Source organism: Leptidea sinapis, chromosome 36, assembly GCF_905404315.1.
Source record: "Leptidea sinapis chromosome 36, ilLepSina1.1, whole genome shotgun sequence".
Classification (NCBI taxonomy): domain Eukaryota; kingdom Metazoa; phylum Arthropoda; class Insecta; order Lepidoptera; family Pieridae; genus Leptidea; species Leptidea sinapis.
Genome location: NC_066300.1, coordinates 2,730,948 through 2,746,092, shown reverse-complemented (window position 1 = coordinate 2,746,092; position 15,145 = coordinate 2,730,948). Strand labels below are relative to the sequence as shown.

Genomic DNA, 15,145 nt, shown 5'->3' with positions numbered 1-15,145 from the left:
TACGAAACAAATGTAGTATTTTTCTTAAAATGAGTTAGTTGATTCCGTACACTATAAGATTCTGGCGTTACAAGGTTACCCTCAAGGAACCTATTAAAAGGAAGCTTTATAATATTATTGCGTGTTGAACAGAGCATTTCCATTTCGTTAATTTATTTATTATTCATATAAAAGACATCGGAATTAAATAGACCTTTGAGGGCTCAGATAATATTACGTAATGCTTTTGATACGAATGATTTTATGTTAACAATTTATTTTGTGTAGACGGTACGAATATTACATAATAACAAATAAAATCTTTTGTAGGATAGGATGGTTTTAGAAAAAATTCAAAAGAGAACGACTTCAAACATACATGTATTTCAAAGCTAGGTAACCCTTGGCAACACATTTTAAAAATAATAACTTAACTGGTTTAATGGTTACTGGCTGGGGATTAGTATACAGTAGGTAAAGCCATCGACCAATCATATAAGTAGATTGAGATAGATGTTCTCTGTTTTAAAATTTAGCCACTAATCAACACGACGGAGTTTTTGGGCCATTTTGTCCTTATTGGGCACAAAGCATTCTTCTTCTTTGGCGTTACACTCTTGTCAGAGTGGTCGTGGTCGTCACGTCGAGGTTAGTCGCCTGTTTCACAATGCGACGCCACTCGTCGCGAACTGCCGCTCTTCTCATGCATTCATGCAGAGTACCGTCGACAGCTTGCCTCACTTGGTCCGTCCACCTCATCGGGGACCTGCCTCGTGGTCTAGTGCCCTCGACTTTACCCTGCACTATTAAGCGTTCTATGGAGTAGCTTCCATGTCGCGATACATGCCCGAAGAAAGTGAGAATGCAAATCATCCTGATCGCTAAATGTTCATGAAGGATTTTGTGCGCTTGACTTGTATGCCTCAGCTTAACCAAATATGCTGATAAAAATAAGCGACAAACATAATTTGAACACGAGAAATAACTACTAGCTTATAGTACTAGGCTTTGTAAAATAAACAATTCTTTTGCATGCGATAGTATTAAATTTTATAATAAATTACTAAAAAGTGTATCTGAATTATCAATAAATAAATTTAAATCTTTTATTTAACGCAGACTTATGTCGAAGGCTTATTACAGTATTGAAGATTACGTAAACGATATTACAATATGGAATTAAATAGTAAGTATTATAGTTGTTTTTTTATGGATTATATGGTTCAGCCTTGTGTTGTTTCACTGGTTTGCATTGTTTTGAAAATATGTTTAAAGTTTTGAGTAAATAATATGTACCTATCTGAGTTGTATATTTTGTGATTGACGTTGACGTTGACTTTGACTTTGACATTGATAGGTCACTCATTAATATGCATGGTCTCTTTTATATGCCGCATAGGACTGATATTTATTATCTTCAGTCGCCACCGTAGAAAGCCATTACACAGATCATCGGTGAGATTAGTAACACCACGATTAAACTAAAAGTTGTAAACAGTGAAACGAGATGGTGCTCTATCGTGAAAGGCCAATTGTAGTCTATGGTACTTAAATACACAAATAAAATTTGAGAACAAAATTTTCTCTTCCAACTGAGCTAACCATTCGAGTGACGTATCGTCATAAAATCTTGTATGCTTTGTTCAACTCTCAGGTTGTTTCATATACAGGATATAATTTACAGTTGGTAACCTGCTCAACCCCAATATTTGTATATTAGGAAATTGACTTGAGACGTCGCTCTTGCAAATCTAAACAATTTGTTGTTTTTTTTAAGTGATAACCCTCACTACTAGGATTAACACACAAATAAAATTTGAAAAATAAAATTTTAAGAACGATGCGGGACTCGAATCCACGACCTCTCGCGTTTCGTGCGAGGGCTCTTCCAACTGAGTTAACCGTTAAGTGAAGGTTATCACTTAAAACAAAAACATAACAAATTGTTTAGGTACTTAAATAGATTCGTAAAAAAAATGAAATTTTTTATTGAAAAAAATTTGATAATGGACGTATTTATATTATAATTTTAATATTATTTCATTTATTTATTTAGAAAGTATACTAAATATTATGCAAGTATTGAAAGGATAAAAATGAAGTGCTTTAGATAAAGCAGAAGGGATGCAATTGAACTTATCTTAAAAAGATGTTCGTCCATTTATAGGACAGCAAAAGAATATTTGGTTCAGGCCTCCAGATTCCAAGGACAGTTCCGAAATCACAATACATATACACGGACTATATTACATACTAGCTGACCCGGCAAACGTTGTTTTGCCATATAAAGTATAATTCACGCGATAGTTTTATAAACAATAAAATATTGCCTATATTATAGCCTGTACATCATTTTGTTCTATTGTCAATAGTTTTTGCAGCGCACGCAAAAATAGGTTTTCGATTTTACACCTTGTGTTACAAAATAGCAATTTTATTACGGATCCCTAATTTTGAATTAAAAAAACATAGCCTATAGCCTTCCTCGATAAATGGACTATCCAACACTGAAAGAATCATTCAAATCGGACCAGTAGTACCAGAGATTAGCGCGTTCAAACAAACAAACAAACACTGCAGGTTTATAAGATTATAGTATTGATGAAGCTTTGCAATGTAGGCTAGATATTATGTGGTGTGCAAGTTGCAATTTTATCAATATGGTGGTAATCATTTTACACAATATAAACTCGTCAAAACAAAATAGGGCCCACTTTGTTTTTAGGCTGTCAGCAAAAATTATTAATATTTATCTTAATTAAAAATTATATACAAATGATTTGAGTTTTCTTTAGTGTTAATTCCGCCAATATTTGTCTTTAAACAATTCGACACGTGTTTCGCCTCTACACCGGGCATCCTCAGGACGTGTTGTCTCGCCAAAATCTGGCACGAGACTCAAATCATTTGTATAATTATGGATTTACGCAAAGTAACGCCAACATCAATAAATTTTCTTAAAATTATATGTGAAATTATTTCAACTCAATCAATAATCAATTTTTTTTATTTTAAAAGTAAAAAAAACATTAAAACGCATTTTCATGAAATTTACAGGAAAAGTGCTAATGAAAAAAATCTAACCTAACAATATTTATCCATTGCTGTTGCTAAATCAATGCGGTAGTTAGTAGCGAGTAGGGCCTTCTATATTCCGTATACACTCCATGAACCTATCTGGCACGCTTTCGATTAGCTATGTCACTTGTTGTATATTTATCCTGAAGTATGTTAACTTATTTTTTATTATTTATGTCAAGTTATAATTAATACTTCTACACCTTTAGGTTACCTGGAATAAGATCGCTGAACAGCGATAAAAACGGCTTATTATGCTACCATAACTCTTATGTACAAACAGTACCTTACTAATTCTGCAGTAAAGAATCTTAATTCATTCATTCGTAATATAAAATGTATTAATAATAAGTGTTTGAACACGATTAGCGTCGAGCTGTGAGTTTAATTAAAACCCTTCATATTAATCATCATTACAATTCGCAATAATAATTCTGATCTCTCAAGATGCGCTCCACCAAAACTCTTTGATTATAATTAAAGTAAAAATAAGCGATGAGATATATTTTTATAGGAAGGGCACGGAAATTAGGAAATAAATTCATGGCTTTGTTGAGTTTTTGTTTTTGTATGTAATTAGAGAAAGCCGTAGTGAGCCGACACTGAGGCGTAATTAAGAAAGATGGAGCCTCCGAGTTTACAGCTTTTAAATAATAAAATTACAGGCTTATTCTGAAGCTCCGTACCAATCTGATAATTGAACGCAAAGCTGTTTACCTTCGAGATTCTATTGTGTTGAATTTGAAGGTGCCGAGGTTTTGGAGTTATACTTATTTTGGCGCGTTATGGAAAAAAATCAGAGTGATTTTTTATGATGCGCGCGCACAACGTCTTGCAAATTCGACACCCTGATCTACTAGTCTCTTTGTATCATACTTTTGCTACTACTAAATCACGACCAATGGACTGAATTAAATACATTTCAATATATAATTTCAATTTATTTTCAAATAATTTAATGATTTATAACTACACGTTATTTAACTAAATTATGCGGTATAATAATATTTTCATTGGATATATTTAATACCTTCTTTATTACAATATTGTTTTTTTTACAAACGTAAAATATCACGAGTTATAAATATTTTTAACAATTTTTGTTTTATTACGCCAAAGAATATGTACTTAATGCGTTCGTACTTAGGTACGAAATAAAACAAATATTTTTATCCGTCACGTGTAGGTAACATGTGATGAAAAAATGTTGGTTCAACGTGAATTTAGATAAATCTTGACGCGCAAATAGCTTCTAACATTCTCGCCGACGCGATGAAGGATTTGAGTATTGAAAAACGTGAAATAAATATTTGTTTCGATTATTATACAACCTGTATATACAAACGCGTATAAATAAACCACAAAAAGCTATATATTTGAATGCGTTGCGGACTCCGTGAAGGGGCAATCTCGCATGATGTCCTGATCCTTTCACCATTAATATGGTGGTCAGTGGAGCGAGACGAGAAAGGCTCACCATCCCCCCACCCCTCTTGCCCCGCGCCTGCCACTCCAGTGACAATGAAAAATGACGTAACGGCCGGCAGGTGACGATAAGAGAAGGGTTCAAATTTGACGAACTATTACGCGAAGGGCGCGACGGACACGCCGCGGGCGAGGGGTCGCGATCTAGCGTGAACGGAACCTATTTGGATCGTGGTGGATATTAACAATACATTTACCAGATCTTGGAATGTTACTATCCGGTTACATTATCTCTGGACCTCACGTCGATGACGTCACATCGTCGCTTTCTTACGGTGTGCACAACAAGCATCACATTAAATAAAAAATTAAAATAAAATAAAAAAGCCTTATATTTTTTACAGCTTATAAAACATGAAGTTATGTTAGATTAAGTTAGTTTACCTACATACGATTATTAGTTTTGTTAGTAATTAACTTTGGTTCCTACAATTTACTTGTGTTAGTTTTTCCTTAATCCTATATTATTATTCTTCATTCTGTAAGAACTCCTCTGTAGGTGAAGGCCTCTTCCAAAGATAGCCAGTCCTCTCTAGATTGGGCTACTTGAATCCAGTTGGGGCTAGCTGTTTTTTTGACGTCAGCTTCCCAACTAGCTACAGGTCTACCTCTTTTTCTTTTTCCCTGTGGACCCGCCCATGTGGTCACCGTTTTCGTCCATCACTTGTCACGTAGACGCGCCACATGTCCGGCCCACCTCCATTTTAGTGACCGAGCGTGTTCTAATGCATCTCTTGCCTTGGTTGTGTTTCTAATTTTGTTATGCCTTATTTTTTGCATTTTTCTAATATTCAGCATACTGCGTTCTATACACCGCTGACATGCAATTATTTTATCCTTTGTTTTTTTGTTGAATTTCCATGTTTGGCAAACTAGGATACTTATTATTAATAAATAAACGATTTATTTTTTCAGTATTATACATTGATGTAACGATGTTGTGTTGTGATGCTGATTATTATTGAGATAATGATGAAATATTAATGAAAGACTGTGGGTTAAGTAAAAAAAGTTTTATTTCTGCCTATTTTTATTTTTCGCAGAACAACAGAACTATTAACACAATTAACAACAAAAGTCGAAACGTAACACTGATACCTTCAAAAACAAAGCAGTGATGTATGAAAATATCACGACATGTACCTAACGGTAATGAAACTGCAAACCGTACTGACGCAACAGGACGAGCGCGAGGGGTTGAAAGTGGGCTTGTAAGTGCTTCACATAGTTGTAATCTTAGACTTAGAACGAACTGACAGTCCGATAATTCGTGAATGCGTTTAAATTCGCAATTTAATAATAAATAAAGTAATGGAACTAACTTTGAAACTAATATAATAATAACTAATAAAGCTTTATTTATTCCGAATCACTTTTTACATTTTGTTTTTGTATAAATAAGATTTTAAACATGAATAAAAACATAACAGATGGAGGGGTCGATTGCCCAAATCTGTTGAGTAGGGTTCAATTGGCGGTACCAAAGCGTAATACTAGATCACAAGTTATCAAAAAACTAACGGTCAGGCCTAGATTAACTAGATCGAATCTAGGCAGATCCACCCCCTTGTGTAGAATAGTTGTCACCTACAACAACTTGGTTAAAAGAGCTGGTATAGATATTTTTCAGCACTCTGCCCCGTGTTTTAAAAAAGAAGTCAAAAAAAAAATATGAAAGTACTGCAAGATTAGTCATTGTTGTTTTATTCTTTGGTTTTTCTTGGTTATTAAGTACGAACATAGTTATTTTTTTATCAGCCTTTTGCCTGTGGCTTTAATTTGTTAAAATTTTTCAAAAAATGTTTTCAAAGGTTTGAGTTTAACAAAGAATGTATATAATACTATTAAGCATGTCGAGTAAGCCTGTAAGTGGAGTATACAATATTATAAAATAATTTTATATGTATCTATAGATATTAAGATAGTTGTATGCACGTTGGCTTATAAATAAATAAATAACAGTTAATTCTAAAGTAAGCTAAGTGAACCAATAAGGCTTAATTCGGACCCCGTGCGGGTAAAAGCCTTCTCCATATTTATCCACCGTTTTCTACCCTGTTTTCATCCATTCCTTCCCCGCTATCGCTTTTATGTCATCAACCCACAGTCTCTTAGGTCTTCCGACTTGTCTTTTTCCTATCGGCCCCTTCCATTTTGTCCTTCAGCGTCCATCTTTTGTCTTTTACTCAGATGAGATATGTCCAGCCCACTGCCATTTTTGCTTTAAAGCATATTCAAGAGCATCTGAAAGCTTGGTTTTTTTTCTTATAATTTCGCATTTTTTTGTATTTTCTTTAGCTTTAGGATGATTCGTTCCATTGCTCTTTGTGGTGATGTTATTTTGTTGTTTTTTTTTTTTATTTGGGTAAACGCATGCTTGAATTTCGTATGTTAGGCTAGGCAGAAGATATGTACTCGTATCCATCAGAAAATAATAATAGACTTAAAATATGCGATCGTAAAGACAAACAATGCGTACGAGAGAGAAGAAGATCTCGAACGGAGATACAGCAAGATAGAGAAGGTAAGCGGATCTATTGTTACTGAAACTGCTTTTGAATTGTGAAATCGTAAACAGTCAGTCACGCCACAGCACGAATAATTATATTTTTTTTTTATGACAATAAGAGACAAGACGAATAGGTCGTTCAGTTGATAGTGATTGATATACCGTGCCCATTTCGACGACCCATATAGCCTAATGGTTTGTGACCCTGACTACTAAGCTAGAGGTCCCGGGTTCGAATCCCGGTAGGTGCAATAATTTATATGATGAATATAGATGTTTGTTTCCGAGTCATGGATGTTTATATGTATGTTTAAGTAAGTATATTGTATTAAATATATCGTTGTCTTGTACCCATAGTACAAGCAATGCCTAGTTTGGGGCAAGATAATTTGTGTAAAAGTATGTCAATATAAAAAAAATATCAATATTATTACAATGCAGTGCCGATCAGGATTCTTGAAAAACACAAAGATTCTGAGCGGCACCACAATTGCGCTCGTCACCTAGAGACATAAGATGTTAAGTCCTATTTTCTTAGTATTACACTAGCTACGACGCCCTTCACACCGAAACACAATACTAATAAGGAGCATGTAAATGCCCTTAGTCGTCTCTTACGAAATCCTTGGACCTGGGACGTAGGTATCCTATACAGAGATACATAGATGTTACATTTTAATTTAGAACTCAGGTTGTACGTACAGTTGTGTATTGTTTGAGTCTTGACATTTTCATATTAATTGGTTTTATTGTTGACAGCTGACGTCTAACCTTCTGATTAATTATCGTCCAACACGTTCAGCGTCCTCTCCACGGGCTCACAATTAAACGCTTGTCACGCCGCTTTTCATGCGATTATATTAAACAGCAGTTACAATGATCGTAGTTTGGAGAAATATTTAAACGATAATATATTTTATATAATAGGTGCAAAAACGACAACGAGCAGGACGTTCAGCTGATGGTAATTGATGCGCCCTGCCCATTACAATGCAGTGCCGCTCAGGATTATTGCAAATCCTAAAAATTCTGCCGGGACTACAACTGTACTCGTCACCTTGAGACATAAGATGTCAAGTCTCATTTGCCCAGTAATTTCACTGACGAAACACAGTAATGCTATCTTAATAGTGTTTTACGGTAGAAATAGGCGCTGCTGTGGAACTCATAACCTAGCCGGCATTCGGTGCAAAAGAGCCTCCCACTGGTAAACGGAGTGGTGAAGCAGCCGCCAATGGACATCCGCAAAACCAGGGAGATCAAGAGATCCGTTGCCGGCCTTTAAGGCGGGCGTAAACTCTTTTCTTGAAGGTCCCTAAGTTGTAGGTTGTAGGTAAGTGTATAGGTTTTATCGAGACATATTTTGTGTGGAGGTCCCAAAGTAATTTTAAGTTCTAATTATACAGTAAGTATTATGACCTGATGCTAAGTCTTTCTGAAAGGATTATTCTTGTTTCTCGAACATGGTGTTGTTAAGAGGATAAATACTGATCGTACCATGATATAATTGTTCTGATGCTTTGGCCCCCATACATGAACTTTTTTTCCACATACACGAACCATATCTGAACTCAGATAAAACCAAGTTGTACTCTGTTTACTGATTGAGAAGGTTCTTTAGAGCTTTTTATACGAACTCAGTTATTTTTAATATATTGCTCTGTATTAAATTTTCTCATTATTGGATTAATTTGTCTGTGACCAACTACCGTTTGCAGTTCGCTTTAGAAGTTGTTTAAATAAAATATTTTGCTTTCGGATATCATTTCTTAAAATTATTTCCTTAAATGATAGTTTTATAATACGAATGTAACGTGGACGGTTAGATCGTTTTCAGTCACAAACGAAGAAGGTTTCATAGTAGCGATCAATAGCCGAATTCCACCTTCGCACGATACGCCACAAGTTAGGATATCATCCCTACCATCTGGATGTGTGGCGGTCCTCAACAGTTGCTACCAGTACAATCTAAATTTTACTACAATATATTAAAAGAACAAATGTTCAATGAGAACATTATACAAAAATATAATCATGAAACCATTACACGCAATCAAACAAATAACTTTTATAAAACGGTGAAAGCCAGAAATGTATACGGTCAGAGAACTACAGCATACTTAGTACCCCGCCTACTTAATACAATCAATCCTGAAATAAGAAGCAAGATAAATACAAAAAATATTAAAACTAAATTAAAGTTATTCTTTTTAAACAACCTGTATATTGGTCATAACTTTATGTCTTGAGTTGCCTTTAGTTGTCGAAGCCATGATTAGTGCGTAGCGTGATGTGCTATCCGCAATTGAGTACTTAACTATTCGTTATAAAGTTGAGTATTGTTTACTTTAATTAATATATCTAAACAGACGGTCATTGAAAAATTCAATACATTGCGGTGGCAGGCCATGCGACTCACCCGTGCTACAATAAGTACTGTTGTTGTACCTACATTAATATTTTCGTTTGTATTGTACCTATATTATTAAATTGTGTATTTATAAGTTAATATTAATATTTATTGTAATTGTAATCGATAATGGTATTTCTTCTAACATGCCGGACAAACCTCTGTGGTTTTTGGCCTGTTATATAATTATAAATTGTAATTATATTTTTCATAATAAAAACAAAAAAAAAAAAAAGGAACTTTCTACCACGTACTACAAAGCTGTGGAATGAGATTCCTTGTGCTGTTTTTCTGGGACGATACGACACCTTCGAAAAAAGGTAAGGTGTACCTTCAAAAAAAGCGCGTAAGGAGGAAATTGCCGGCTCATTAAAAAACTTCATGCGGTTGTTTTATTAATTACAATATTTACGGGTAAAGTCAAAATGGAGGTCTAACCAATATCAATTTTTTTACCCATAGCGGGAGTTTTTCTTGTAATCGAGTATATTGAAAATATATTTAAATATTCATCTTGATGACTACGATCATGACGGAAATTATTAAGTCTGTCCGTAAATATTGTTCCTTATATTGCACAAAACAAAATACAACAAAGAAAAATTTTTAAATAATTTTTCAATATACTCGATTACAATTGTTTGCGAGTTTCACACAAGGGAATATTACTTTGTAGAAAAACAGTTTTAGGAAATGATAAAAGTAATATATATGGCAAAACAACGTTTGCCGGGTCAGCTATTATAATAAAAATTTGTATAGGTGATGGTACTAATAGGTGAAGCGAAGCGCACACTGCGCGGTCACCAGCTTATAATATAAAGTGAACTAATGTGCTAAATGACAAAAGATGGACAGCTGAAACGACTATTTGGGAAGGACCATCTAGCAAAAGAAAAAGAGGCCTCGCAAGAAACAGATGGGTAGAACTGATGATATAATAAAAATTGCAGGAAAAGAATGGAGAGGAAAAGCACAGAAGAGGGATACATGGAGTAAGCTGGAGGAGACCTATACCCAGAGTGGGGTTCAAATAACATAACTTTTATATTATACGCGTAGTCTTAAGATAAAATTATGTATTCGAAGATAGTTGGAATCAATAATGTGCTAAAGATCTGGTAGAAACTGAGTTCGAATCGAGACAACGACAAAAAAGTAAAGTTATGCAAGCAGTTTGGAAAATTTCGAAGTTTTTAAAAAGTTACAAATGTTTAACAAAGTAAATAAATAAATACAATTAGGTTGAGATTAATTCTGCGTGGATTTGCGGGAGACGCTGGGCGACAGGGGGAGAGGCGACTAGGGCCATCCGTCTTACAACTCTCACTAAATTTTAATTTAACTTGAATGGCTAAAAGTTTCAAAGCGTTCGCGAGTAAGAAAATATTTTATAATGTCAAGGTTGAAGTTTTACGTGAATGTTAAAATGTTACCAATATTAATATTTGTAGCTTGTTTGTATATCTTCATATTTGAGACGTCACCAGGAATATGGAAATGTTGCTTCGTGCGTTGGCAATGCTGAGTAGAAGCATCATGAAGCATGGAAATGCCTCTCACATAACTACTGGCAAGTCATCAGTAAGTTTTCTTACTAAGAATTGAATGCTCTTTTTTTTATGGAATAGGAGGACAAACGAGAGTACGGGTCACCTGTTGTTAAGTGATCACCGCCGCCCATAATCTCTTGCAACACCAGAGGAATCACAGGAGCGTTGCCGGCCTTTAAGGAAGGTGTACGCGCTTTTTTTGAAAGTACCCATGTCGTATCGTCCCGGAAACACGGCACAAGGAAGCTCATTCCACAGCTTTGTAGTACGTGGAAGAAAGCTCCTTGAAAACCGCACTGTGGAGGACCGCCACACATCCAGATGGTGAGGATGATATCCTAACTTGTGGCGTGTCGTGCGAAGGTGGAATTTGGCGGCAGGAATCAGGTTAAACAGCTCTTTTAGAAAAGGAAGAAAAATTGTCAATAATTCATCTATATTTATTCTAAGCATAAAATAGAGTTGTAGAATTTTTGAAGCAGTACATTAACGGTAATACAAAATAATAACTTCATGAAGCGATAAATACGAAATAGCCCCTTTACGAGCATGAGTATGGACATCCCTTCCCTTCACCTATATTTTACAGAAATATTATAAAAAAAAAGTAAAGAATAAAATCAGAGTTAATTAATTATAATTATTATTTAAATTAAAAATAAGCAAAATTATGCATTAGTAATTCAATAAAAATAAAAAGTACAAAATTATCTCCACTGTCCATAACTAGACCAATTTAGCTGTAAAGTAATTAACGAATTTGTTAATAAATGTAAACATAATAATAAGTTGGGGAAAACATCGCAATATATTTGAAAACTTTAAGTTTTTTTTCAGTTTATTTACATTTAAAAATAGTACATATTATGAATACATATCTTATAGGTTAAGTTACGATCAAAAAGACGTGAAAGTTTTGGAAGTCCTTTCTTGATGTTAATCTGACACTGCCTAAAGAATACTGAAGAGATCGAAACAAATAAAGTCTGAAGGTGCAAGGTCAGGGCTATATGGTTGGTGCTATAACAGCTGCCAAACTCTCGTTAATTTTGCTGAGTAGCTAAAGATGAGGTGTGGTCTAGCGTTATTGTGATAAAAACTACATTTATATTAATCAATTCAGGCCGCTTTCTCTCAACTTAATGCTTTAATATCATTAGAGTTGTATAAATAATCTTATATATACCGAGTACAAGAACACACCTTAGTCGCAGATACACTGTACACTACTTTAGTATAAATACATATATATTTTCTGTTCTATTAATTAAAGTTATAGTATTTTACGTACATAATATGTTTACACAATTATTTTCATATGAAAGATGGCAGACATGTAAGCGTTTTTTCTTTTTTAAATTTTATTGTTTACTGGCACTCTGACAGTTAACCAGGTAGATGCTGTAAATCAGCGCTGCAGCCAGTATTGGGTTACAGCACAAGCTGAGCATCGGCAGTTTCTTTTGCAGCATATTTAGTTAAGTTAGGATTAGGAATATATATTAAGTATTTAGATTGTATTTTTATGTGTGTGGCATGGAATACAGTTTTCTTATTTCTTAAATAGTTCAAAAATATTTTGTGCTTATTTCCCAGTTCTTCAGCTATGTTGTAACTACTCTTTGGGTTAGTGGTGTAATAATGACCCCTTCTTTAATTATCTGTAAAACTTTTAATCACATTCAAATAAGCATTACTAAGCTCGAGCCCTGTAGAAGCAGACAAAATGACGTCAGCAATCGAGCTGCGTTTTGGTGATTATTTATATAAAACGGGTTTAGTAAAACAGAGTTTATATGAAACATAATTTAATAATAAACCCGGACTGGTTTAACGGCTTCTGAAGATTTATGGTCACGCTTAAATTGATGAAGGGGCTATAGAATTGGCAAGATGACCATTCAGTAGACGCGGCTGACAAACGGGGCTCATCTATCATGTGGTGCCTGACAATTGCATTCAGAGCTGACTGCGGAAAGCGGGCAGCGGGAAATGATCAGCCGGACGATCGGCATGGCTATTAAGACTTATCTGTCTTCAGTGATGTAATAATTAAAAAAAACAGACACATGCGAGTGAACACTGAGGGTTTATATTAAAAATACTAAGAACAATAATGAAATACTGGATGTGAATAACAGGCCAATACTTTACCATTCATTCATCATCAACATCATCATCATTTGAGCTGGAAGACGTCAACTGCAAAACAAAGGTCTCCCCCAAAGATCGCCACGATTATCGGTGGGGGCTACCAACACTACGTCTTCCGGTAAGTAATTGACATTCGAGAACTTAACTGTCCCAACGGCCATCTGTCCGTCGAGCTATGTGCCCTGCCCACTGTCACTTCAGTTTTGCAACCATCTGGGCTATGTCAGTGACTTTGGTTCTCCTACGGAAATCCTCATTCTTCTCTCTCTCATGACAAGAACATTAGACATTATCTTCGTCTTGTCCATGTTCATTTTGAGATCTACTGGCAAGCTGTAGTAAGGTCATCGAGCATGTGGCTTAAATCTTTCATGGTCTCAGTCATGATTCCGATTACAGACTTAGATACTAATTATTTTAATATATTTCTCTTCAAATAGATGAAGAAGACGTAGAAGGTCTATATTCAAGGTCACCACTATGCCATAATGATGATTTAGATGCACAAAGACGAAAAGACTTGAAGCTGGCATGGCCAGGCTAGGTAAGTAAGTAAGATGTACTCACGGTTCGGTTTCCAATATGCTTGGCTCGGCAGCGCAGAACGGCAGCTTGGCCTACCACGGCGGTCACGTTCCGCGGCGATACGTCATCGAAGTAAGGCCGCTCCCCCCCGAGTGCACCCATACCCACACCTACACTTGCACCAGCACCTGCACCTGCACACAACCAACATTAAAGTGAGATGACGTCATAAGTACCTATCTTATGTAAATTTAAAACTTAAATAGTGACCCATCTCAGCATCGAACGGGTTTAATTTAAAAAAAGGGGAATATGAGATGTTTTTGTGTTTGCTGCTGACTTTTTGTTTCACAATATTACATGAATAAGACACATAACAAGGCGACGTCTATACTCAGCACCAGGCGATCGAGCCGTTTAAAAGAGATCATGAGCCCTGGCTATTCGAGCAGCAAGTTGAAAGTGGTCAAATGGTTCACTCAGAACTTTGGGTTCAATCAAGTCCTGTCCCATAAAGCTACCATCAGGTTAACATCATGCTCGTTTCGACAAATTTTTCTCATAACGAACATTAACATTTATTTTGTACATAAACTATGTCCACCTATATTTAATTGTATTGGTAGCTGATAGTACCTCACACCAGATACATAATAGCTAAATAATATCAAGCAACATCTCCATTCTGAGAGCATGTACCGTAGTACAGTAGCGGTAGTAACAGCTGCTTGCTTCTTCGTGTAATATACAGGGTGGTTTTTTCAGAAGGGCGGTGATGGCCAAGTCGGAAACTACAGTACTTAGAGAAAAGGCGTGAAATGAGTCATGCCCTCTATTTATAAGAAACTAATATTTGCATATATTATAGTTTTTTTAATATTCATCAACTTTGGAAAGAAATAGACCCGAATGATTTTGCAAAAAATTACATCCTGTATTATTGGACTAATGGACTCTGTTGCTGATAGCTAGTTAATTATAAAAGATGGTTTTTTGAGAAGGGCGGTGATGGCCAAGTCGGAAACTACGAGACTTAGAGGAAAGTCGTGAAAATAGTCATACCCTCGATTTATAAGAAACTAACTACAAATTTAGTTTTTAATATTTCTTGAACTTTTGTCGGAAATCAACCCGATAACTTTTTCAAAAAAATTACATAATTGGACCCATGGACTCTATTGCTGATAGGGATCAAACTTTGCAAAAATATGTATTACTAAAAATGTAGGCAAGTTGAAAGATTTTACAAATTGCTTATAATATTTCACTTTTACCTAACTCATAAGTTGCTCTAAATGCTTTCCGTTGACTCCAATGCATAAGTTTATACGTCTCTCTAAAGACCTTACTGCATTTGGTACCATGACAGAATTTATCCTCGATAGAAAAAATTACTTCGTAAAATATGCAACCTGCTGTCGTAATGAAATTGTTTCACAGCAGAACTGTCAA

General features: G+C 35.2%; 1 protein-coding gene across 2 annotated transcripts in view; it reads right to left on the bottom strand.

Annotated features, from left to right (window-relative positions):
- The window catches only part of LOC126975570 (protein sidekick-2-like), a 308,905-nt gene that overhangs the window by 32,852 nt on the left and 260,908 nt on the right, over nucleotides 1–15,145 (bottom strand). For both annotated transcript variants that reach the window (XM_050823516.1, XM_050823517.1), the window contains exon 3: nucleotides 13,736–13,887. In XM_050823516.1, coding sequence (XP_050679473.1) covers nucleotides 13,736–13,887 — 152 coding nt within the window. The remainder of the gene's footprint in view (nucleotides 1–13,735; nucleotides 13,888–15,145) is intronic.